This window comes from Pangasianodon hypophthalmus, chromosome 2, assembly GCF_027358585.1.
Source record: "Pangasianodon hypophthalmus isolate fPanHyp1 chromosome 2, fPanHyp1.pri, whole genome shotgun sequence".
In the NCBI taxonomy this organism is placed as follows: domain Eukaryota; kingdom Metazoa; phylum Chordata; class Actinopteri; order Siluriformes; family Pangasiidae; genus Pangasianodon; species Pangasianodon hypophthalmus.
The window spans coordinates 2,863,553-2,890,434 of NC_069711.1; the positions used below are offsets into that span (position 1 = coordinate 2,863,553).

General features: G+C 37.9%; 1 protein-coding gene across 5 annotated transcripts in view; it reads left to right on the forward strand.

Annotated features, from left to right (window-relative positions):
• Window positions 1-26,882, forward strand: part of col7a1 (collagen, type VII, alpha 1) — a 103,976-nt gene that overhangs the window by 7,625 nt on the left and 69,469 nt on the right. For all 5 annotated transcript variants that reach the window (XM_053229084.1, XM_053229088.1, XM_053229090.1 and 2 more), the window contains 17 exons: window positions 7,787-7,857; window positions 9,340-9,520; window positions 10,862-11,018; window positions 11,547-11,640; window positions 12,125-12,283; window positions 12,365-12,522; window positions 14,187-14,316; window positions 14,453-14,572; window positions 18,060-18,215; window positions 18,717-18,836; window positions 20,572-20,721; window positions 21,358-21,477; window positions 22,584-22,712; window positions 23,922-24,047; window positions 24,278-24,424; window positions 25,839-25,973; window positions 26,586-26,852. In XM_053229084.1, coding sequence (XP_053085059.1) covers window positions 7,794-7,857; window positions 9,340-9,520; window positions 10,862-11,018; window positions 11,547-11,640; window positions 12,125-12,283; window positions 12,365-12,522; window positions 14,187-14,316; window positions 14,453-14,572; window positions 18,060-18,215; window positions 18,717-18,836; window positions 20,572-20,721; window positions 21,358-21,477; window positions 22,584-22,712; window positions 23,922-24,047; window positions 24,278-24,424; window positions 25,839-25,973; window positions 26,586-26,852 — 2,413 coding nt within the window. In that variant the 5' untranslated portion in view covers window positions 7,787-7,793. The remainder of the gene's footprint in view (window positions 1-7,786; window positions 7,858-9,339; window positions 9,521-10,861; window positions 11,019-11,546; window positions 11,641-12,124; window positions 12,284-12,364; window positions 12,523-14,186; window positions 14,317-14,452; window positions 14,573-18,059; window positions 18,216-18,716; window positions 18,837-20,571; window positions 20,722-21,357; window positions 21,478-22,583; window positions 22,713-23,921; window positions 24,048-24,277; window positions 24,425-25,838; window positions 25,974-26,585; window positions 26,853-26,882) is intronic.

Here is a 26,882-nt window from a genome sequence, read left to right on the forward strand (position 1 = left end):
AAATGCTAATGTTAATGACTAGCAGCTACAGCTGACTTGTAACCAGATTCTGTTTTTTTTTCCCGCTGTAATGATGTAATGTATACATGCCACATTTATTTATACGTCTGGCTACGCCCCCTTCTTTTTCCTCCAAAGTCAGCTTACACCCCTCTAAAGCCATGAGCGATACTATCATCAGTCAGTGAAAGTTAAGGGACACGATAGGATGATGGCAAACAAACCGTAGTTTCAGCAGAAGCAGCGTAGTCATGATTACAATTCTCCTTTCAGTCAGCAGAATGATTTAAACGTTGCAGACCTTTGGCTAGGGACTGATTGTGTGATGTTGGTGAACCCTGAATAATTTAACTCAGAGATGGGGTGATAGTTGCGCTCTAAAGGTTCTCAACTTCTCTGCCCTCTCTTTTTCACTCTGTTTTGACCTCTTTCTTCTTATTCTTTGTCAGTTTTAAGGGTCATTGTCCAACAGTTTGTAGCCTAGCAGTCGACAGCGTTCTCTCAGCCTTTTAAGGTTTCACTCAGTGTTCTTCCTCAAGCTCGCCTCCTCAATGTCCTGACAGCCTTACAAAGATCCTCAGGAGCTCAGGAAATCAACTTAAGCACCCACAAATAACTTTCCTAAAGTAAATATCTACATAGCTTGTGGAATTATGTCTCCAACTGAATAAGATCCTTAATATTAATACAATCATAATAACTTTTCTATAAATAAGCTAGGGTAAGGCTGTAACACAATTGTTAAATGGAAGGGTTGTGGATGGGAGAGACTGTATGACTGATACCTTAAGAAAGTCAAAAATGGGAATATACTGTACATCAAAAATAAACAACAAACTTCAGATGTGACCAAGACAAATAAAACCCCAAGCTAACTGTGACACATGTAGCTAACATCCCTACACAGAGAAACACCAGACAGACACAGAATTTCATTTTCTTTACTTACTGCAGAAAAACATACACATAAACCCAATCCACAAACACAATGGCAGTCACACCCTACGCACAGTACAAAACAAACTCACTATTTTAACTGAATGTATACAATCATCAATACAAGATGCAAGCAAGAGCAAAAAATCAGAGTCACAAAATATTATATATAAAATCACTTGAATTGTTGCCATCACTCTTGTTATCCTTCCATCATTTTCTATACGGAAAATGTCCAGATAAATCATTACAGCAACCACAGCCTCGATGGTTTATAACATGTATATTTCACCTTGTCATACTTGTTCCTACAAAACCCAAAGAAGCACAGAATCTGGGTGTTGACTCAGGACTGGCTTATCTTTATATTTATTTCTGTGTCTCCACTAATCCTGTCTTTTCTTTCTTTTATCCTTCCCCTTCCAAACATGGGCATTTGATGCATGAGTAACCTTCATGCTGTTTGCTCGATGTATGTTGCTGTTTTCATACTGAATCCATCCTGCTGTGTTTTGTTTTCATATTCGCATTTCATCATTTTTAAAGCTGAAGCCTTCTCTGTTGTTTCTTCATCCCTTCAGTTTCACCAAATTGGTGCAAAAACATGCTGCATAACCAGAGATGATTTTTCTTCCTCTTTACTGCCATTATGTTACCCAGATGCCATAAACAAACAATACGATGATCAAACTATAGGATAAATGTCTGAAAGTGTTAGCGTTACATTCTGAATAAGCTTTCCGTTTAGATAAATCATTGTCACATCTTGTATGCTGTATGTAACCGAACATTTTGGTGAAGTGTTGGGTTTTTGTACTCTGCAATCACTTTAAAAGTCCAAGCTCTCAGAATAATTTGAGCAAAATGACAAATTCTACCAAGCAACCTAGCTATATAATTAACATTACATGCTTCAAGCTAAGCACCAGCTACTAGCTAGCTGCTTGTTTACCAAAATAATGTTGAGCTCACATTACATTACTTTATGGCTTGACTAAATTAATTATTTCGTTATTCATTCTCTCTCTACCAGTAGCAACAGTTCTGCTTCCTCTCTTCCTCTTCTTCTTGTTTTCTCTTTCTTTTCTGGTTTCCAGACAGGTAAGTTCTCAGGTAAGTTTTGAAAAGTGTCACAATTTAAAATAAATCGCACATGGTAGTTAGATGGTGTCTGGTTTAGTGTTGTACGTTACCTGTTGGAGGTTGTTTCACACTTTGACATTTGACATTTTCATGGACTGAGGGTAACCTTTACGGAGTCTCCTCAAGACTCAGGGCCCTAAGCAACTGCCTCCGTTGCCTGTCCTCTGTGCAGAACACCCCAAACCTGAAGAAATTCAAAAGCAGAATACAGCTAGCAGTAGCCTGACACTGACATTTTTCTGGCTTTTTGTCCTGATCACGACCATCCAGCCGTGATGGAAGGTCTTGCAAATTTGGCCTTTTTTGTTGTTGTGTGTTCAGGGCCTGAAACTAATGACATCCAGACCAGATGTTGCATTACAATAAATCATCATCGGTCACGCTGATGGACAGGGTTGTAAAATTTCCATCATAGTCTAAAGGACTTGAGCTAGGTATTATTGCTTAAATACTAAAAGCCTAACAGGTACTTATAATATCTGTTGTTAAATCATGGGGAACTTCACTATTGTGGATCCGGAGGCCTTTAAAACAAGTGTCATATGTTCAAATGTACACCCTCAGAATTATTGGCACCCATGGTAAAAGATGAGTTAAAAAAAAAAGGTTAGCTTAATTTTTATTTATTTATTTTTTTGTGCAAACTTTTGTTTGCCAAACATAATGCTTGATGAGACTGGAGAACACAGACAATAGTATCAAGATTTACTGATAGATTCCATCAAGGTGGATGTTGTTTTAAAATGTGCTGTCATCTTTAAGATAGATTAATAGTAACATGTGTTGTAGGGCTGAGTAATATTTTGTAATATAAAAATTTAACTAATTTTAGCTAATTTTTTTAAAACACAGCACTACTGTACCGCTGGCATATTGTGTAATGTCTTCAAGAATCATGATGATATTTTAGTCATATTACTCACTAGGCTTTGGACGATGGACGATAGAGACTGTCTGACTTTGGAGCAGAACAACAAAACATCTTTCTCTGATGCACCTTAGCTTCCCAAGCAGATAAATCCATGAATGTCCTTGCTCAGAAAACACGAACAGGGTTTAAGTTAACAAAATAAAATGATGTGTTGTTTATCAGGGCCACTTCACTGTACACGGAATTCAGTAAGTATCTCTACTGCTGTTCACCACAGAGCACGTACACGCATAGTTTAATTTTATAATGAGCTTAGTTACAGCTGTCCTGACTTCAGGTTTGCAAGCGTTAACGGGTAGTTAGTAGTCATCTAAATGCTAATTCTAGTGGCCCACTTGTAAACAGCTTCCAGGTATTTTTTTTTTCCTCTGTAATGATGTAACATGTACACTACAGGTACACATATGCCTGGCCACGCCCCCTTTTTTTCCCCCTTGAGTCAGCCTACACCCCTCCAAAGCCACGAGTGATACTATCGTTAATTAGCGATAGTTACGGGACATGATAGGACAATAGCACATCTCTCAAGATCCTCCGGGTTTCTACATCCTCTGTCTTGTGGACTCTCCTTTTCAGCACAGCCCACAGGTTTTCAACACGGTTTAGCTCAGGGGACTGGGACAGCCATGTCAAAAACTGATTGATTCTGTGGTCACTGAATTATTTTTGTGTGGATTTAGTGGTATGTCCTTCTGGATTAGATCCAATCACAACCCAGTTGTAGCTCCTTGGCAGAAGACTGTTCTGCTTTATACACTGCAGTGACTCGCTTTCTGTCTTTTCAAAAGATATTCTGTCAAGTGTCAGTTTTAGCAGATGCTAACATTCCACATCTTTTTTTTTTGCTTCCAGCTAAGAGAAGGAATCTTGTACATGAGGTCATGTGCAGTTGTAGATGTATTCATGATTTATTTGATTGATGGTTAACCTTTAACATGGAAAGCAGCAAGCCTTATAGATTGATCATGTGTATACATGTACACACACACAAACGCATACTCATATACTCATGTCATGTCTTGCCAAGGCCACAGTGTTGGTCGGTACAGTGCTGAGCTCCTGACCCCAGGTGTGCTGAGACACACCCCTCAGCAAAATCATGTTTAAAGCAGGTGCGAGAGAGAGAGAGAGACACTCGGAATGTCAGGGTAAAAACAGCAGTACATCATCAGCCTTTATTATAGAGTATAAAATAAAACTTTCTGAATATTATTTTATAAACCCAATGTGTCATTAAGTACCAAGACAAGACATAAAGAAAGGTAATGACGTGAGAGAAGTCAAAGCACTGATGAAAAGCAGGAAGTGAATGACACCTTCTGACCAATCAGAATCCAGTTCTAAACAATCTGATGTGACTGAAAGTACACTGGCAACATGAAATATCAATTTCCCAGGAGCCCTGGGCGCGAGATGGGAATAAACCTGGATGGGACGCCAGTTGATCACGAGCCACCATGCATGCACACATTCATTCACACACACTATCACAGCCAGGGGCAATTTAGACGAGCCAGTTAATCTACTGCCATGTTTTTGGGAGGTTGGAGGGAACCTGAGAAACTGAAGGAGTCCAACATGGACACAGGGAGAACAGACAAAACTCCACACAGACAATGTAAAGCTCCATTATAGTTGCTTTTGACCATGAGTACACAAGATGGCTGCTGAGCGTATCCTGTGGTTATTTGGAGTGTCACTTGTGTGCGTCCTCAGGTTAATATGACGTGCCCATGTGGTGTAATACCAACATATAATACTGGAGGCAGTGTAGCATTATATGACACTGTATCCACAACTGAATAAACAAACTAGCGTTGTGTCTCAAATCACATATTTGTGTACTATTCTAGACTGTAATTGAGTACTAGCAGTAACCGGTTAGTGTTTGAATTTCAAAAGCCTGTCATGGTGGGTTTAAACCTACCAAAGTCTGTTTTGAGTACCTTTTGGATTTTTCTAAATTATAAAAAAAAAAAAAACTTTTGAATGTAAGGTTGGAGGCTTCAAAGTGAGATGCAGCTCATGACAACAATCACAACAACGTCCTGATGGACAGATGTTTTGGCTCTGACACGCCGTCTAGTGGATGCCGCTGTTATTCCTCCAGGTGTACATAATATACACAGCAAGTGTGTGAACAATGCTGCTCACACTGCTGCTGCTTCTGCACGCATAAACCGGCTTTAACCCAAACTCAGGATGGAACTGTGCACCTTGGAGCTGTGAGGTGTCAGTTTGTAGTATGTTATATTAACTAAACTAGCGCAAGAAAGTAAAAAATAAGACATGGCTGAGTGATCGTGAATTTACCTGGGCAAGACACTAAAGTATCACTTGTGTATGGAAAACACTGACATAATTATATTTGAAATAGCAGCATTGACAGATTAATTAGCTAACTAGTGTATTAAACAGACTGACTATCATTGACAGCTATATTAGAGAACTTAGAGAGTGCTGTTTGCCCACATGGCAGTGGTAGCTTCACATGTTGATTTCCCCTGATGAGATGTCAAGTTTTCCATTGTAGCTTAGGTAAGTCTCAGATAAAACGATCTTCTGCGGGTTTTCTGTCTACAAAGTGACCTATGGTTACTTCTAAAGTTTCTTTAAGGTACCCCTGGGCTCAAAAACTATGTTTTTAAACAGTTAGCTCTTGTTTGGCAATGCTAAATTCACATTGTTTTTTAATTTTTAACATTTCACATTGTTTCAGAGACCTTTTCAGTACTTTACTGTGCATGATCAATTCAGGGGGCTTTACATGAGAGCTCGGAATTTTTCTATACAAGCTGCGTGTGTCTGTGTGTGTGTCTGTGTGTCTCTGTGTATGTGTGTCTGTGTGTGCGTCTATGTATTTGTCTCTGTGTGTGTGTGTGTCCATGTGTATAGGTGTGTCTGCAATTCGGGATGATGGTTGTTGTAACCTGAATGTTATGGTACAGGTTTAGACTCCTTGATGGCCTTAAGGGCATTAAGTCACATAAAACCAAATCAAACTCCAGACTTATTAGGAGCTTCTGTACATAAAAAAAAAAATTTCTTTCCACAAGTAAGAGTCATAGGAAAAAGAACCCCCACAGCTGCTCATTATATGTCTCAGAATCCGGTCTTAGAAGATTTGATGACACGTTTATGTATGTACACGTTTGTCGGAAACTATCTACCTTTCACTGCACTGGGGAACAACAGGACATTGTTCAGCTCAGCCTGTTATTTCTTTCTGGAGTTGTGTTTGTTATAGGCTTCTGATGAGGAGGAGGCTGCTCATCTTTGCTTTGACGCTGGGGCAGAAAATTACAAGAGGCGACAAGCTTCTGCAACTTCACAGCCTTTAGGCTATTGTATACAATCATTACACTGGTTAACTTTGAATGTTCCATCAGTAACAAATTTATTAGTGCTAGTTACATAGAAATGCTGAAATATTGCCATTAACAAAATCTCCAACTTATGAAGTAAAGCTGTTTATACCCCGGTGCTGTTGAATTCTGAAGGTGTTGATTAATTTTCTGACATCTGCAGGACAGAGCAGTTTACACTTTGTGGTTTCTCAATAACATGAAAAACTGTGAGGAGTTTGTTTTATTAACTTCAAGACAGAGAAAAATTAGAGGCTGGTGAGGGAATAACTGCTTATAGGTTTTTAATTAATGTTAAATAAATGTCTCCTCAAAGAATATCAACGAGTACACATGACTCGGATCCGTTTATGTGGAACGTCCGCCGTACACGTCTCTGTGAATGAGCTGTTACTGTAGAAAAGGTAACGTATTACAACGAGTGCATTATTATAAACCTGTGATTTGCAGCTGTACTACTGTCAGAGCTGCTGTTATAGAGAACTTAAAGTTATAGCTTTACCTCTGACTGTTCTGACACTGACACTGGAGACTCCCATATCAACAATGACAGACATTTTTAATCTGTTTGTGTGCAAGTCCATGTGTAAGTTGTTACTATAGAAACGATAACGTATTAGAAGGAGTGCATTAATATAAATCTGTGATTTGCAGCTGCAGTATTGTAGATTACTAAATGGCCAATTAAAGGCAACTCCTGAATAAGAACGTGATTGATGTAGAGCTACGTAAGTTTGTTATATAATAGTGATATAAATTAGGCATGTTGGTTAATTAGTCAAATTAACCTGTTAAATTCTTAGTTAACACACCAGTTTTTCTGATAGTTAGCTGCTTATCTGAGTTGAAATGGGCTCTGGAAAGATGGGGCAACTCGGACCAGGATTATACCTCCAAATTGCTTGTAAAATCTTCCGTTGGCTTGGAAACATGTCAAGTTTGATAGTATGCACAATGTGACAGTTTAGAAGTGTTTTCTTGCATGTACACCAGATGGAGTCACGTGTCTCATTCAGAGGTCCGGATTGTTCGATCACAGCAGCGACTCCCAATGCTAGAATTACGTATTGCATGCTGGGTATTGTAGCGTGGGCGAAAACAGAAAAACAACTTAAAATCATGTACAGCAAGCGATACAGTCCTGTGCAACAGAATACATACCATGAGTAATAATATATTAAATTCTAGTTTTATTAAAGGATTATCCTTTAATATAAACTTGTGATTTGCAGCTGCAATACTGTCAGACAGTAGTGCAGCTACAAATCACAAGTTTATATTACAGAATCTTGAATTTAATCGTGAATTTAACAGCACTGTGGGAATTTAACAGCGCTGTGGGAAATCGTGGGTTACTAACAGATTTATGTGTTGCTTTTCAGTGACTGTGTGTGTGTGCGTTTTTATACAGAGAAAAGATGTGGCACCGGACTTTGGTGGCTGCAGTGTTGCTGTCCCTCCCAAACAGATCTACAGCTCAAGGTAACGACTTTCAAAGCTCACCTACAGAGACTTCAGCAGTGCTTCTAGAAAGCACTAACACCAGCATTATACAATGTGAATGAGAAAAGAGAAGAACGAATACACTTGTGGTTTGCTTTTACCCACATCTCAAAAAACTTTAAAGCGTGATGCAGTTGGTGACATTGTGTAAATGCTAAGTGTCACACGTCATTCTAATTAACGTTAACACCTTCATTCTCATTCTCTCATACTCTTTCTTGTGGATAACATCAGACATCTTTTACAGAAATTTGATACTAGAGCTAAAATGTCTAGAATAGGTGAAAGGCATTCGCACATCTGTTATTTTTCACTATCTGTATCTTTCACTTAGACCTGAGAAAGAGTTCTGCTAATCTCATCTCATTCAGAGGCAGTTGAAGCCGGTCAAAATCAGACACCTTGAGCATGACATTCACATCTATTCTCATGGAAGCCGAATTTCTAGCTGTCTAACTTATTAAAATACTCACACCTACTGATGAATAGCTTTAACAATAATAAAACCACACGATTAGATACATCGTCAATGTATTTGTAATCTTGTGAAACATTTTATAATATAGTTATAGATATAATATAACAGATTATACATTTACAGTGGAAAGCCTCATCAGAATCTCTAGTCTCATTTCCTGATGTAAATATGACTCGCAACATTTTGTGCTGAACATTTGTACATCAGTGCTGAAATGATCACTGAGTATTTCAGTGAGTTTTGTTCTGTTGGCTAAATTTCCCATTTTTTTTTACTTATTACCATTCAAACATTACAACTTTGTCTGCTGCCTCTCTACAGTAAGAGTAATTAAACCGTTATACAGCTGATGTCCATTTTTACTGTCGCACACAACCAACAACTTGATCAAAGCATGACATTCCCTGTGTGAGGAAATCACATGCTGCAAAAAATGATATCTTAGAATGTAAAAATATCTTGAATGTAGGAAAATGTATCTAATATTTCTGTGTATTAGATAAACAAATATAAGCTTACTAAACGTATTTCTAAATATTTTTGCTCTCTTCAAGTGTAAATTTTTCTTATATGTAGAAATAATCTGACAATAGAATAAGACAATTTTCAGCTTGATTTAGAAAACGTCTAGAAATAATCTTAACAGTCTTATATTTATTTATATAATGCAAAACAGTACATAATCTTTCTTTATTCAGGATATCTTCGCTTGCTAAGACATCAGTTTTTGCAGCGCACTAAGCTAGCAAGTTAGTAATTAAAACACCTTTAGGTAGACGAACCATTTGCATTTTTATATGATGAGATCTTTGCACAAATCCAAGGCAAGTTTAGAAAGTTAGAAAGCTTTAGAAAGCATACATCTTAAAACTCAGTTTCGGTCAAAACTCTAGTTTTCCTCAGCGACTGACGAGTTTTTGCCACACGTGTTTAACATGTGCATTTACAAAGGGTGTTGATTTAACACCTTTCTCCGCATACAGGCACGTGTAATAATGTCGGTGCTGCGGATATCGTGTTCCTGGTGGACGGCTCATCCAGTATCGGACGTACCAACTTTGCTCTTGTGAGGAGTTTCATGGCAGGGATCATCAGACCCTACGCCAAAGCAGTGGGACCTGCTGGCATCCGGGTCGGAGCTGTGCAGTACAGCGACACAGCAAGGTCTGTGTCTGTGTTGAAATATTTCACTTTTTCAATTTTTAGTTCTCAGTCTCACATGTGCTTTTTCATTTTAACCTACATTTCAGTCCATACTTGTTACCATAAATAGAAATATGCTGTTTGTTCACTGTCCCACAGTCGTATATCGCATGGTTAAGTGAACTGCCTGACTCAGCTGTTACAAACCACAATTCCTAAACATAAGATCACCTCAAAGAATCTCAGAAAGTCTGTTTTTATTTTGTTTGTTAATAAAATTTGGTATAAAGGGAAGTTTACTGTGAGACTTCAATGAGGCTATGACTAGGACTCCACAAACCTCTTTTCTGCAGTTTATAAAAGAAACACACTGTTATTGAAGATTTACTAAAGGTTTGTGTGTGTAAAAACACATGTAAACTTGATTAACCCAGTTTATTAACAAGCTGGGATATGCAAAGAAAAAAAATTCACTGTTCTGTAATGTATATGTGACAAAGCCTTCTTCTTCTTCTTCTTCTTCTTCTTCCACATCAAGCAAAAAACATGCAAATTTATTTACTAAGAAAGTCTGTGGAGGATTGCATGGACAAAAATAGCACATCTTGTCTGGTTTTGAGTGTTTGCCTTAATTAATATGCAATTTAGAGTGTTTCTACCTAAAAGAGTAAAATACAAGACATAGTCATTGCTAATAGATTAATTTTGCACCATCAGTGTGATTTCCTGCAGCCTGAAAGTCACTTCAAGAGTAGAGATTTTGTGAGCAAAGTAATACGACCGAAGGGCAGGTATTGTATTTGCAGAAGTCCATTTCTGCTAGATGAAGACAAAATTATACCAAATTATACTGAACCCAGTGTGGCTTTCATGAACAAACAGCACACATGTGCCGCTTGTAAACATTGTGACCTTCTTCATTTATTGTTTGTAAATCGTCTGCAACATACCCAGTTTTTATGTGCACAGTTAATCTTGTATGCAAATTAGTGCTCATTTTTCAGGATTTTGATCATGAAATTGCACACATTTATACACTGATTAATTTTTTACACGCCTTTGTTTGTATGATTCAGAGGCTAAAAAGCGTCTTGTTGCTGATAAAGCTAACATGCACATCACCTTGTTCATGCAGTGACTTCTCATTATAAACCTGGACTCATTTTACATTTTACAAAGTCAGCAGAGGACTTCGGACGTCCACTTTGTTATAGAAAAAAACACAAAACACAGTACAGTTAATGTGGAAATACCACAAATATTTGTAACAAATATAAGAAAAAATAATTACAATCCAAAGACATGCCTGGTGTGATTTCTAGTTTACTCTGTGCTGGTTAAATGTCTTGTCGCTGTTCTCAGGGTGGAATTTACCTTCACTACGTATCTAAGCGGCACGGAGCTGCTGAGTGCTATAGAGAACCTGAACTATAAAGGAGGAAACACTCGCACCGGAGCTGGGCTTAAGTACATAGCAGATAACTTCTTCAACCCCAGAACCACCAGAGATGTGCCCAAGGTGAGCCGAGGATCGGTCTCAGCCTCACCGGTGAAAGAAGCTCCAAAGTCTGAAATAATGTTCAGATTCTAGAGATGGCGCTTTGATACAGATTAAAAACACTTGTTCTACCCTTGCATATTCACAGTTCTTGGGCGTTTTACCCTACAATACAAATCATACTTTTAATGATTAGTAGTAGTCATAGATTTTTAGTTAAATTGATATTTAAGTAGATAATTAAATTAATTATTTATTTAATTCTTAATTGATTATTGAACTAATAATTACCATAATTAATGTTTTTAATGTTTTAATTATTTAAGCTATTAATTATATATTTTTTTATATGTGAAATGTTTTGAGAATATATACTGAGGGAACAATACTACTTCCATTGCCAATAATAATAATTATGATGATGATAATAATAATAATAATGTGGTTATTTTTAATAATAAACAATGATTGTAACAATGAATAATTATTTATTAATTTAATTCATAATAATAATTATTGAATTAACATCTGTCTCTCCTTCTGTCCAAGCTTGTTATTCTTATCACAGATGGGAAATCTCAGGACAATGTTCAGGATCCTGCCGAGAAACTGCACAGCTTAGGAGTCAAGATATTTGCCGTGGGTGAGAACTGCGACTTGGATAGATTTTTTCTGGGGTTATTTTTAGAGATAGCATGATACCACTTTTTCTTTTTTCCGATAGCGATACTGAAGCTGTGAGTATCGGCTGAAGATTTTTTCTTTAGAAAAATACTGAGCTTCAAAATGATTTTTAATGGAAAAAATATGTAGCTAAAAACATGACTTGTACAAAACAGCAGCTTTTTTATTGTGTTAAAATTAAACACAAAAATCACTTACATTTCAAATATAAATAACTATAAAATTGTACAATCTAAATATAATAAAATCAATCCTGACAAAAATGTGTTATATTTGTTACAGAATTAGATCTGATTTATTTTTTCTCCAATATCTAATCTGTCCTTTTTGTATCAGTCTCAATCAGATCAGTGCCATCTCTAGTTATTTAATTAGTTCTTTTGCATTTTCCTGTTTCCTTCTTGTTTATTGTTGTTAGTGATCTGTGTCTCGATCTCCCTCAGGTATAAAGAGTGCAGATCAGAGAGAACTGGAGCTCATCTCATCGGCTCCTCAAAGTGAATTCACCTCCTTTATTGAGAAGTTTAAAGATCTCAGTTCTCTGCTGCCCACGCTGTCTCCACGTGTCTGTTCAGCGTCCGGTGGCTCCTATTCAAGTGACGGTATTTAGAGACAAAACAATCATCCTGTATGCTTTTAAAGATATACAGAATACTCACGTCAGTGTCTGCTTTTGTTCTCAGCTGCCTTCAGCGGTCCGACTGACTTGAAGTTTACAGACGAGACCTTTAATTCGATGCGGTTCAGGTGGACGGCTGCAGGAGGGCCTGTAACGAGCTATCTGGTCCAGTACACTCCACTGTCTGGTCTGGGTCAGCCAGTAACAGCAGAGCAGCGACAGGTGAGAGGGGGCTGTGACTGTGTTGTTGCTGATGTACGAGTAATATAGGTTAACTTTTATTTCCTCATTCACTGATTTTGTCCACTTGTTGACAGTTCGGAGTTCCCCCAGCTTTGATCTGCCATGTGGTTAACATGTCCTGTCATAGCTTGTGTGTGTTTCTTTGGCAGGGAATGGCAGGGAAGTTTACTCTGTTCTGCTCTGCTCTTTTTTTGCACTGTTTGGTGCCATCGTTCCGAGCGGTCTGAGGTCTCAAGGCTGCTCGACACTCCGTGCTGCAGTGTCACTTCAAATTAGAGCTGTTGCTCCATATAGGCACACGGCAGCATTTGAAATCAGAAATTTGATTATTTAAAAACCTTTTGCATGTTTTTGGTTCTTCATTATATTTAAATGGAAATCTTACCAGCTAATCAAATGGAATCTCTAATTAATTTGTTGTTATAGACTGTGTTAGTGTTTAAATCTGTTCAGGCCACGCCTACTTCTGAGTCAAATCCAAATATAGGTTTTAAAAAAAGAACTCGTTTCAGGCCACGGCCTTCTGGGTCAAATCGGAAATTAGATTTTAAAAAAGAGATCGGTTTAGGCCACACCCACTTCTGGATCAAATTCAGATACAGATAGTGGCATAGTGTTACACCCCTAATACACACAGCTGTGTGTAATTTACCCCTGAAATGACACTTCTGTATTTCCCTGTGTAGAAGTCAGTAGGGTATGTGTTTAAGAGCTATATTTTGTACCATTTTCTCTGTTTTTATTGACAATTTTTCTTGGTTTTTTTATGCTGTTTCTTAATTGTTTATATTTTATTGTAACTGCAGTGCATATCTCTACTTGATGATATTATTTGTTTTATTGTCTTTTTACTTTCTTGTGAAGCGCACTGAGCTGCAGTGTATGGAATAAAACACTTAAAATAATCAACTTCAAGGTGATGTGATGAAGCGGAATTTGATCTTAGCAAAGTGTTTTAGTCACCTTACACCAAAGCAGTTTGCGAACACTGACAATTTTTATTTAATAAAGAATGACACATGCTTTTTATAGTTACACTAATGTTGTGGTACATTCACAAAACAAGTTAGTTTCTGTTATCCCTTATATTAAAGCAGCCGTAAACAGTCATTCTCTCACCAGACTCTCTTTTTTTCTCTCTCTTGAAATTAAATGAGAAAAAAAAAACGCAGCCTGTCGTGTTACAGAGAAACCAAAGTGTAAATTCCTCTAATCTGAGAAACTCTCCCATATCGAAAAACGTAAAGTTACAGCTTTACAATGCACTGATACTGACTCAATCCACAAAATGTAAATAAACTTCACAAGTTTAACAGTGCTATTCAACAAGTATTCAACAACTCTGTGGGATAATTATATTATTATTATTATTATTACTATGAGATTTCCACAATAACACTTGACTCTAAATAAACTCAAGGAATTAGGAACCCGGCTGTCCATGTTCTGGCAAGCATGAGTGAAGGATAGACGAGCTATAAATGCTGAGGCAGACTGTGTCGATCTTTATATCTACACAGATTTCATATTTCTGTGAATATTGATTAGAAGAGTATGATCTAATCACAGGTTTGCAGAAAAAAAAATGTTACTCAGTGACGCCGTATATTCTAATCATGTCAAAATGTTTTTCTGACTCTCAGGAGATGGTGCCAGCCAGTCAGCAGGCCTACTTGGCGCGGGATCTGCGCTCAGGCACAGAGTATTTAGTGTCGGTTATCGCCCAGTACCCCAACAGCGTGGGCGAGTCCGTGTCTGCCAAGGCTCGAACTAGTGAGAGGAACAGCTTGCATCTGGAGAACATGCACACCCTCACATACATGCCCATGCTTGAACTAATAATAGCACAAATACTACTACAAGAGAGAGTGCTATAAAGACATAACCAACTTTAATTCTTCATTGTTAGGGTCTGTGCAGGGCGTGGCCTCACTGCGGTTGGTACAGGCGGGGTTCTTTACTTTAGCTCTGGCATGGGACCCTCCTTCTGGCTCCATACAGGGCTACAGGATTACATATGGACCCAGAGGTAACACACACACACACACACACACACATGCATAAATGGATAAGGTAAGTTGGATGTATATTGTAGCAAAGCAAGATGAATAAAATAATGACTGATGTGAGAGATTGTGTTAATGTATTTATTATATTTAAATACTTAAACACGCAGACCTGCGTATGTGTATGGTTTATCTGTAGCACTTATGAATCTTGACCCCTTCACTATGCTGATACGGGAGACACCTGAGCACTACGCATTTCTTTCCACACATTGGTGTTCTGACCTCAGTTTTAACTACAGCCTAAAGTGCTATTCAGAATGTGTGAGAGTTACATACACAGGGTGAAGTTTAAATGAAACAGAGGTGTGTCTAAGTGACATGCAGTTGAACTTGAGCACATTTTTCATGTGTGATATTGGCTCTGGTGGGGAGCAGTTTTAAGTCCAGTGCCACTGTCTGACAGTTTGGTGCATCCACAATATGTCATGCTGAATTTTATGTTTTGGGCTGTAAATACACTAAAAATTTCATTTGAGGCCAATATTAAATACATAAATATGAACCTCTTATTGGATTAATAATTTTGTCCCTTTAAAGCCCACAAAATTTTTTTTCTGCACATGAGTGCGTGATCAGCTTATCCTTCAGCAGTGGTCATGTGTCTCTAAGGAGAACACGCTGAATTTGAAACAACAACATAAATTATTTTTATTCATTTGAATTAAAAGCCTGATAAAATAGCATACACATTACGATTTAATGACACAAAATAATAGTGTTATTTTGTAAGCTTCTGAATAATGAGGATGGAAGCCGTGTTGTTAAATTAAACCAAATTAAAGTGATGATCAAAACTAGCCATGTACTAGACTCCTGTTAAAATGTTTATTTTCTCAGTCATAGGTTATCATATTAGTCCTATTTTTCAATTTTTAAATTGTCTCTCACTACATATACTACATATAACAGCAGTTCAGTGCGTACGTCACCCAACTCTGAATACGCTTAACTTTCCCATGTGTAAATATTGAGGTCATTTTTTTTTTTTCCCAGAGTCTTTAACTCTGAATATGACTCTTTATGTACTTCAGTTTTCTTTGGGCAAACATTTGTATTAAAATATCCAGGAAGTGATTGAACTGTTCACAACTGAGAGTGCTTTTGTTCTGCAGTGAATAGTGGGCATTATCCGTCTGTTCTGTGTATCCTGCGAGTGTAGTGTTCAAGTTGGCAGATCTTAATAGGTCAGATTAGGTGTGTCTCTATATTTAGCCAGGTCTGTGGGTTTTATATACATGTTGAGAAATGTCTGACCCAGTCCAGGTGTCTGTCACTCGAGCATGTTGCTGTTGCTGTCAGTGTAAAAATCTGTGTGCCATTTAGGGTGAAATCCTGCAGCACGGTTCTGGTGTCTCATTTTTCATGTCTGCACCTGCAAGGTTTTATCCCACGCCTGCCCGTCTCTGCACGGCTTTGATCATCTGTCACTAAAAAATGTTAGAAGATGCAAATCTTTTTGGTTCTTTTAGGGCTGTCGGGGCCAGATGTATGTGTGTACAGTGCGAAACACAACATAATGTAGCTGCAAAATGCACTCGCAGTGTGTCTGAGACCACAAAATGCACCAGGGACCACCTAGTAAATGCTCTGCTTGAGGTGCAAATTGTGGTTTAAAAGCTGATGAAACAGTCAACTCAGAGCAGCTTGAGACAAAAAAAGGAAAATGCAGTGCATATTTGGGAACAAAGATATGTTATTAAAAGAACTTGGTATTACATAATGTCTCTCACATCAGAACAAGTAAAGAATGTAGAAGGCATTAATACAACTGGTGGGCCATTTGAACACTAATGAGTTTTTAATAAGAAAGTATTGCATATAAAGATTTCAGTTAGACTGTATTACATTTTCTTTTGCTCAACTGCAATTTCTGTAGTACTTGGAAACTGGTGAAATCAGAAAAGTCCGGTCTAATGTGTTAAATTTCTTCGTTAGATGTATTCCTCAAAAGCAGCCCAATTGAAAAGCAATATTAAAACACATAGTTTCCCTGAGCAGTTCTTTCACCAAGGTGTTGAAATGAGCTCTTTTTTTCCCTCACCCATTTTTCTCCTGCTAATTCCTTCCCACCAGCCAGCTCTCCCCTGTTATACAACAGCTATCACCCGTGGGAGGGTGAAGGCAAACACGTGCTTTCTCTGAGATATGTGAAGCCAGCCAGCCTCAACTTTTCAGAAACTGCTGCTCATGCTGCATCACAGGACAGTGTAACAAACTCTGAGGAAAGCGAAATCCACACTCTTGTACACACACTTCTGAGCTCACAGACTCCCATGATTGGCTACTGTCGCTGTGATTGACAGGGAAGAGAGAGTATACCTCTTCCACCCATAGAGCATGGGCGATTTTGCTTCCTTGGGTCCCTAGCTACTGCAGCAGCGTAACCATGCACCTGGCAACACTGCCTACACATCCTCAAGCAACACGCATGCCACTAATTTACACCTGGTTTTGGGAGGGGGTTACAATTATTATCTTAAAACGGACAGTGTAGTACATTGAATATGTAATATGCAATGCTACTCAGGGTTGCTGAATTAAGTTCAGAAGTTACATCTATATTTTTACTGGGAAATTTGCGTGTATTGAGAGATGGCCTAAGCACCCACTTAAGTTGATTTTCTGAATTCCCCGTTCAGATTATGCAAATCACCTGCACGTAGGGCACACCTCCAAGGTTGCCAGATTTTTCATGAGTAGATGCAACAGAAGTGGAGTTTCTAGACCTCCACTTTTGAGCACAAGCACTTACTTTTAACTAGAAAAAATCAGGGATAGAAAATGCAGACTGAAGAAGGAAATAGCGTAGTTTTTCTTTGCTGTCAAATGTGATATGATGTAATATAAAAGCAAGAGATGATGGCAAGCATTAGGATAGACATCTTTTTCCTGCTCCCTTTTTATTGCCCTCTTATTTTTAAATTAAGATTTGTTTGTAATTGCAATTTGTTCTTATTTATTTATCTGCAGTATTCCTTTGTTGTCTCTAATATTTCTCAGTTTTATTTCTTAGCCATCCATCTTCACAATACAGTTGGGACAAATTCCAAATAACTTTCTGTTGACTATTTGTATATGCTCACGGCATCGAGTATGACACCATAGCATTGCAGGCTCTACACAGTAAACTGTTTTTCCATCGTTTATGATTACCACATAGTGCCTGTTTAAAATGAGCAAATTATATGCATGCTAATATTTTTGGTTAATTAGAAAATATAATTAAAATAGTGCTTATTCAGACCCCTTTTTGTATAAAAAATTTAGGAAATAGGTGTCGAAAAATTTCTTTTAAAAGCAGAACATTGGATCTCTAACATTTTAGTCTGAAGTTTCTGTTTTTGAACACTTAAATAGTATAGAATAGAAATAGAATAGTGTTCACTGGGATTCACATTCACCTGACTGTCTGATCTGATCTGATTACCTGGGAACGTTCTCATTTAGGCAAGCCTGCATCCTTGCTGCGGGAGCAGACGCTTGGGGCGGATGCCACTTCTCTCACGCTGGACGGTCTACAGGCGGACACTGAATACATTATCAACCTGTATCCGCTCTTCCCTCGTAACAATATTGCACCCACTACGCTCACGGCCAGCACACGTGAGTACACACGTGCACACGTACATTACAGTACATCCACCCTAGACAGTAGATGATTAGCCACTGTTGCAAGCTGCTGCAGTGCATTAGCACGTCTACCATGCTGAAATGGGAAACTGTAAACCAGTGCACGTCTATGAACAGATGCAGGTCACTCCTGACAAAATTGCCTGCAACTGATTTTCATAAAATTGACCTTGTTGCCGATGTCCTATATAACGATATCTGCTCTGTCCATAATTTAATTGAGCCTAACCTGCCAGAGAATCACACTATATGTGCAGCTGGAAAAATACAAAACCTGCACAGACTGCTTGTTTATAAACCACATAAACTTTTTTCCACAGCTAATGTGTGAAGCTATGAGTGGTAAAGAATAAAAAGTGAAAGATTTAGTATTGTACATGATACATAATGATAAACTATGATGTCATGCTGTATGCTGATTTATTCGTGTGTATGTGTTTGTGTGTGTGTGTGTGTGTGTGTGTGTGTGTGTAGTGCGTTTACAAGGAGTGCAACAGCTCTCTGTTGTCACAAGCTCAAACAGCAGTGTTGAAGTGCGTTGGCAAGGAGTGAGTGGCGCCAGAGGTTACAGGCTGGTCTGGGGCCCGTTTGTAGGTGAGCATTCAAACACACTAACAAATGGGTTTCGGGTGGAACTGTGTTGAAGTGTAACCTAGCTGCTCTAGAAGAATCTTCTCTATTCCCCAAATAAAACCAGCAGACAATCTAATATATCAAAAAGGAGAGAGGTTTATTCTTCCTCTGTGTAACTCAATGAGTTATCACTTCAGCTGTACGTCAGAAGTGAGCCCCTGATCAGAGGAGGCATAGCTCCTTTATAGTGAGTTGTAAACAAGAGTAAAATGTCTCAAAGGTTACAAAATAATGAATATTCATAATTGTATAGAAAGGGCGTATACAAGTTTATACATCTCCTTAATCGGCTTCAGAGGGTGGTTCCTTACGCAGCTAATCTGCACAGGAACACTCACTGATAGAATCATCATATAAAAACAGTGATTACAGAGTGATTACAAAATTACAGACAAATAGAAGTGATGGAAAAGATAGCACACAAGACTCAAAATGATAAGAGAACTAAAAAAACAAAAAACAAAAGATCATTCAGTGAAGGTTGCAAGTGACTCAGGTGTGTTGATCCATCTAATGTGCTTATATTTGTTCAGGACTTGTCAGTGTTACAAAAACAATAAACTGTAGTTGGTAAAACAGAGAAGTTTAGCAGAAAACCTGTTTATTCCAAACTCACATCTAATACAGGAGTAAAGCAATGCCTGTATCTGTATCTGTTTACTGCTCAAAATATTTGTATCTGTTTTTGGATTCAGATTTAAACCGAGAGCGGGTGTGGTCTATACCGGAAGTTTCATTTTTATTTAATATAAAACTCTGTGAACACTTTTATTTTATATAACGCTGTGACCACTAGAAAGTACTTTAAAAAAAAAAAAAAACAGCTGGAAAAAGAAGACATTGTCATTCACAAATTATAACAACAAAAGTAGTAATTTGCAGAATATTAATTTATTCTCCTCCTGAACCAGATGCCCTGTGGAACTTTCCGGAAAGCTTTCTATCTCTTATCTAACATGATTGAGTAAGCAAGCTAACTGTTTAAAAGCTAACTGTTTCAACCTGTCATAAAGTCTGTTATAAAGTTTAGAGCTCAGTAAAGCAGTGTTCAGGTCGGGTTAAAACTACTCGTTCATATAATGTTTGTTAATGTTCCGTGACCAGGGTTGCCAGGTTCTGCGTAAATATATCTACATATTGAAGATACACAATGCAAATCAGAAACTTGCACCACTGTTATCTCCTTCTGGCTTGCGTTTAAAAAACACTATACTCATCCGCAATGTGGGTGAAGCCAGAGTGACGTGTCTCAGTCAGGGGTCTGGATTGGTTGATCACGCTAGGGATTCTCAGTGGTCAGATGGTTTGGTATTGTAGTGAAGCTACATCGATGGGTGAAACGTGGACAGCGATACAATATCATGAATTCTGTAAAAACACTGACACTAAGTGATACCATGCAACAGAATACTACATACAATGACAAACAGTATATTAAATTCTAGTTTTCTGCCTGACTGCTACGTTAAAAAAACTGCTTACCTGCTGTTCAGATCTGCATTCACTTTCATTTAGGACACTGTTCAAATCTGGATAATATATTCGTACTCAGTTACATCGCTAATATCGAAAGGCAGTTTCTCAATAGTCAAGAGAAAAGGTTGAAAAATGCTGGAGTATTACTTTTATTCTGCATTTCCTGTTTTTTCTCTTTCTCTCTCTCTCTCTCTCTCTCTCTACCTCCCCTGTTTTGCAGGAAGTGATATAGAGACTGTAGAGGTGAGCGGTGACAGTGAGGCTCACACACTGGTGAATCTGCGACCGGAGACGGAATACATTGTCACAGTCATTGCTCTGTATAATGGGGAAACAGAAGGGCCTGCAGCAAATGCACGCTTTAAGATAGGTACGCGTGCACACACACACACGCACACACACTCTCTCTCTGTCTCTCTCTGACACACACTTGGGAGTCATTATAGAACCAGATATGTGGGTAAAAGATCATTGGGTCCTAATTAGTACATCGTAATTCTCATTAGCTTGACTGCTCGCAAGTTTGAGACTTTGAACTTAAAAAAAAAAAAATCAAAAAAAGTTCTTTATCTTGATTATCTGCATGATTATCGGCATCTCGTCTTTAAATCAAGAAGTCAACAAGATTTTTCCTCTTTTTGTTTTAGAATAACTAGTGGTGATTTTACTTGTGAATGGAAATACCAAAATATTATTTGCTTTCATTCATATGAAGAAAACATTTATGTGTTTTTAAGGTGAAAGGGTGATTAAGAAATCGGTTTCCACTTTGCCGCGTTGCATCAAAACGATATCAGACCCAAGCGAACCGCGGGTTTTGTGTAACGCTCCTCACTGTCACGCATGTTAAATTTTCCTTTTTGATTCAGAGTCTGACTCACTGTCTGGCGATTCAGAAAACAGAATCATTATTAAACATCTGAGTCACAGACGGGACGCGTGTGCACGTGTGTCTAAAATGGGATAAAAATCCCAAAATGTTTGTAATGCTGTGTTTGGACTTTAGAGCGAGCAGAGCAGCAGGTTTTGAGAGCCATTACAACAGGACCCTCCAGCATCCTGCTGACCTGGAACTTCATAGCAGCAGCCAGGGGCTATCGACTGGAGTGGAGGAAAGAGGGAGCAAGTGAGTCACACACTCGAGCACACACACATACACATGCAAGCTTTATACACTGCGCGATATCTTCATTGGCACAGTTTACATCCCTGCGTTACTCACTCACAAACAGAGAAGTAAATATAAATATCTGTGATCATTTATGATTATATTCAGAGTTGAGTTAACGCTGCATTTGACTAGAGGTCGTAACTCATCCTCCGACCAGGAAAGGAAAAAAACCCAAGGAAACTACTCAATTTGGAATTCCTACTCGGGAACTTGGGGAAAGTCTCCTCAACCCTGAGTTCAGTGAGTGATGTCATATCAACATGGCCGTTTACATCCTGGTCCCTCAAGTTGACTGGCAGTGAAACTGACTTCCCTTTTGAGTCACTGTAGTGTCCATGATGGTATAGTTGCAGATTTCTACAGAAGTCCAGAAGGGCCATGAGTTTTTTTTTTTTTTTTGTGATCTCAAGATAACAAAATGCATGATTAAGCATACATGCTGTACATCATGGATGAGCACATCCATCTTTACTTTAATTTCCACACAAGAGGAAACAACTGCATTATAGTTCTCAGGTCCTGGGTTTGATCCTGAGCTTGGGTGTCTTCATAAAGTTTCATTTATTTTTACCAAATTTCCCCTACAAGATTGATAAAGTATATCTTGCTAGCTAGCTGTATATTTGTCAGTGCCAGATAATTTCCAGATTAGTGTCTGTTACTTGAGAAGGTGACTCAGAAATCTGCAACTATACCATCATGGACACTAAAGTAGTCATTGCCAGCCAATGTGAAAGATTGCGTACAGTCTGTTTCTCTAATTTATGTTGCACATATAAAGTTTTATAATTGACCTACACTTGTAGTATACTGTGGAGAGATTACTATGAATTTCAGGTGATAACCTTCCACCCTTGTTGTTGTAATCTTTATTGTTGATAACCAAAGAACCAAAGTGGGTGTGGCTTCCTGAAGAATCAATTCACTCACAGTTTTGTGCTTTTTTTTTTTTTTTTCTTTTTTTTTTTTTTTTTTTAAATTCAGGATTGAGGTATGGATCTTTGGTAAATACCCACAATGATGCAGTACCCGAAATGATCTTTCTTCCTGTCTATCCACAGGCAGCAGGGTTCACACACAGACCTTCCCCCAGAGTACCACAAGATATGAAATAAAAGGTCTTCAGCCAAGTACCGATTACATCATAACTCTGTACACGCAGTACGATGGACGGGAGGAGCCCACACCAGGTCAGAAAACAAACAAACCCCAAAACCCCTAAAAATGTGCCAATAACATTACGCTTTAAGCTTTAAAGTACCCCTGGATGTGGTATTTTAAACCATTTAACAGTCCATGTAGCATAACAATGTTTTTAATGTCTATTTCTGTACCACAGCACTGTTAAATTCTCAAATCTTTATTGTTAGAAGTTTCAATGTTAATTAAATTGTATTAATGTTCTGTAATAGTAGCTCTGACAGCAGTGCCAAATTGTTCTATGCTTTTTCGTCTTAATACCTTTCAGAGAGAGAAAAGAGAGAGACTGATAAGGGAACAAGTGTTCCACAGCATTAAATGTAACTATAAATGGATAAAAAGTAATGTCTCACCTTTTACTAAATAAAAAATTGTAGTAATTGGCAAGTTGCTGTGTTGTAAGAGGAATAAAACACTTTAGGATGTGCTGTTATAGGAAAATAAGCAACTGTAACTCTGTTTCATTACACAGCACTGTTGATGATTATTTTCCTATAACATCACATCCCGAAGTGGGTTATTCCTACATAATGCTTCAGAATATACTAAAAATGCCTTCTCTATATCTTTATTCCTTTAAAACAAAATTAATATTAATTAATCTATCAACCCCTAAGTGCTAGTTAACTAGCTCACAGATCAACATGAGTGTAGCTCATCTGGAGTATAGTGCATAGGGCTGGGCGAAATGATCATATAATATCGATGTTGTGAGAAGTTATGTCACAGTATGCTTTTCTTATCTTTTTTAAAATTTTTATTATTTTTTTTAATAACTCAAAGCAGCTGATCTGATATTATAAACTTTGCTGATTTTTTTGTTAACTTTTTTTTATAAATAAAAATGCAATTTTTTAAAATGTAAAAAATATAATTTTTTTTTGTAGATATTAAAATATAGTATCATTGAACAGGCTTAAAAAAATTCAGTAGTGTGTTTCTAAGAAATTATTCACAAACATATAAATTGTGATACATACTGCGTATTGTAGAAATGCCTTTGTGAAAGTCCAAAAGGAGTTAATCAGTTAAAAAGAAAAAAAAAGGTTTTCTTTGAAATCTGTCAGGCATAATGTTGGTGATGATGATGATGATGTTGGTGGTGGTGATGACGCAAATGTGAACTGTTGGATTTGTAATTGCATGTGTATATGTTGTATTTTGCACCGAGTTGTTTACTGTGTGAATACTGTGTGTAGCGTTACCTTTGGTTGGTAGAGTCAGCAACCTGCGAGTGGTGGAGATTATAGGACGCGCCGTACGGCTGGCATGGACCGGGGTCGCCGGGGCAACGCAGTACAACATCCTTGTCCTCAACACGGAGAGTAAGAAAAAGAATATACAGAATGTTACTAACAAATATCACTGGATCCTAATTATTAATTATTTGATCATATGAATATTAATAATTAATAGTAGTGTTAATACAGCCAAAGATTTTATTAATGATGCTTCTTTTATTAGTGAGGTTTCTTTCTGTGAACTTTTGGTCTCTGTTTTCTTTTTCTTTTTTGTCGTCGTGTGTGTTAATGCCTTGTTGTATCTTCCTCTCCAGCTGGGTCGGAGGTAAAACGTGTCGTTTATGGAAATCAGACGACGTTTGACCTCCGTGACCTCACAGGAGGTGTGTCTTACTCTGTGAGTGTGACTGCCTTGGTGGGCTACACTGAGGGACCTCCGGCAACCATCTACATCACACCAGGTGTGTGTGTGTGTGTGCGCGTGCTTGCTTGTCTGTCTGCTTGTGTGTTTAGTCATGTTACATCACAGTGGGTAAACAGGATGAAGCATCCTGCATAAACAAACATGTGGTCTAGAGTTTTCCATCTTCCTTTTTTCTTTGAATTTTAAACCTCAAAAAGATGTCTTTGCCTCAGTCCAAGCTCAGACAATGAGCATTCAGCTGAGCATAAAAATAATAGAAGTTTTTGTTTTGCTGTTTTTTCATTGCTTTATGTCACTCTGTTTATCGTTGTATTGCAAGGTGTGAGTAATACTGTCCGAAAATTTCATCTAATGATATTTTGTTAAACCAGATGAGTATGGATATGAAATGGAAATGCAGTAAAACCAAAACTTTTTATTTTTCTTTTCTTTTTTTTTTTTTTTTAATCAAATCAAGTGTTACTGGAGTTGGTTACAAATTTAAGATCTTCCACATGTACATTTTTAATTTTAGATTTTTTTTTGTTTCATTGTTCATATAAAAGCTGAAATCAAACAATCCAGAGAACAAAGTTCCCACAACAAAAGAAATTGTGAGAAATCAAGCAGTTCTGCGTTACAAACCAGTCCAGCAGCAGTCCAGAAACCCTTTGAAACCTTTGAAGCTCTTCATCTATATTTTGTTTGTTATGCAGATTTGAGAGCTGCAATTTTTCCTTTTTATTTTTTTTTTTACTGATGCTTAATTGATAATTGGTATGGGTGTGAGGGGAGTGGTGAATTTATATTGCCCCTATGTGTGTATAAGTATGTGAAGGTTTAAAGGTTTTGAGTAAAACTACAAAAGTCTTAAGAATTAATTGTTGCAAATGTATGTGAACACACAGCCATGGGGATTCAGATAGCTCGCATATCATCTCTTAATTGTCCACTTTATTTTAAGTTGATTTGTTCTCTGGTTTGTTTTATTGCGGTTTATATTTTCTGATGACTTAAATTTGTAAAAGTATTTTGTTTGTTTTAAACCAATCTTTTCCATAGTCTTTAAAGTCATCAAAAAGTCTTCTAATAGTACCCCAGTTCCATAAAAATGATGCATATTTACCTTTACTGTGAAGAATATTGAAAATAGCATTTAAATAAAGTTTCTGTAATATGGTCCAACACTAGTTCTAATCCTATATATCTAACTCTAATATCATTTCTGAAGTCCTAGAATAGGTAGATCAGATGTAGGTGGTTTGATATGAAATCTCTGCAGCACAGGACTAATTTGATTGTTCTGATGGTCTCAGACTATAATTTTTTTTGCTTGGTTGTTCAGCTTGTGGGGGAAAGGCAATATACTGTATATATAGATTTGCACACAAGCGGTATTGAGAAGCATAGCGGTGGATCGGTTGATGAATGGATGAATAATTACATTCCTGACAGATGTGTTTCCATAACAGACTTTACGACAGCACAAATTCCGGGCAAGGTGACGAACCTGCGCGTAGTGAATGTCAACAGTCGACGGATCAGGATTGCATGGAATGTGGTCAGTGAGGCTACAGGTTACAGAGTCACCTGGAGACAAGGCAGCAGTAAGTATATGAAATACATTGAATATATAATTCACATATTCCACAGCAATTTGCCAAAGCTTGCAGTTTTTTTTTTATTAATTACAAAAAGTCATGTCATACTTTTTATCTGTTTATAGTTAATGTGTTGGAATGTCTGTGAAACAGGTTCCTGTTAATGCTTATGTTGTAGCAGCTGTAAACAGTCTTTCTCTCATCAGCCTCGCTTTTTTTCTTTCTTTCGAAGTTAGTAAGACAAAAAAAAGCACAGCTCATCGTGTTACAGGGAAACTGTGACTGTTACAAAACACTGACCATGGAGACTCCTTCCAGACATCTCCTCACAGAAAACCTCATCACATCAACGATTACACACTTTTTAAAATCTGTTCATGTGCAGTGCCTGCCTTACACATCTCTGTGAATGAGCTGTTACTATAGAAACGGTAATGTATTAGAAGGAGCACATTAATATATACCTGTCCTGAGAAAACCGTGTGAGCAGATTGTGAATCAGAGTCCTGGGATGAACACGGGACAGTCTTCATGATTACAGCAGGTACAAGTCTACAGTGTCCCTGTGAGATTATCCTCCTCTCTCTCTCTCTCTCTCTCTCTCTCTCTCTCATTCAGATTCGGAGCAGTTCTATGAGCTCGGTGCAGGCGTCACTTCCTACACTATAGAACGACTACAGCCTGATGAATCCATCATTGTGGGTGTGACTGCTATGATTGGCAGTCAGCTCGGAGACGTGGTCACTCTCTCCACCAGGACAAATGGCTATGTTGGGGCAGTCACAGGTTTACAGTTTATTGACGTTGGTTCCACGCGGATTCGCATATCTTGGGATCCTGTATCCAGAGCAACGGGATACAAAATCACCTGGCAGCGTCATGATGGTAGGCAGGAAATGAAGTCACTGTGAGATT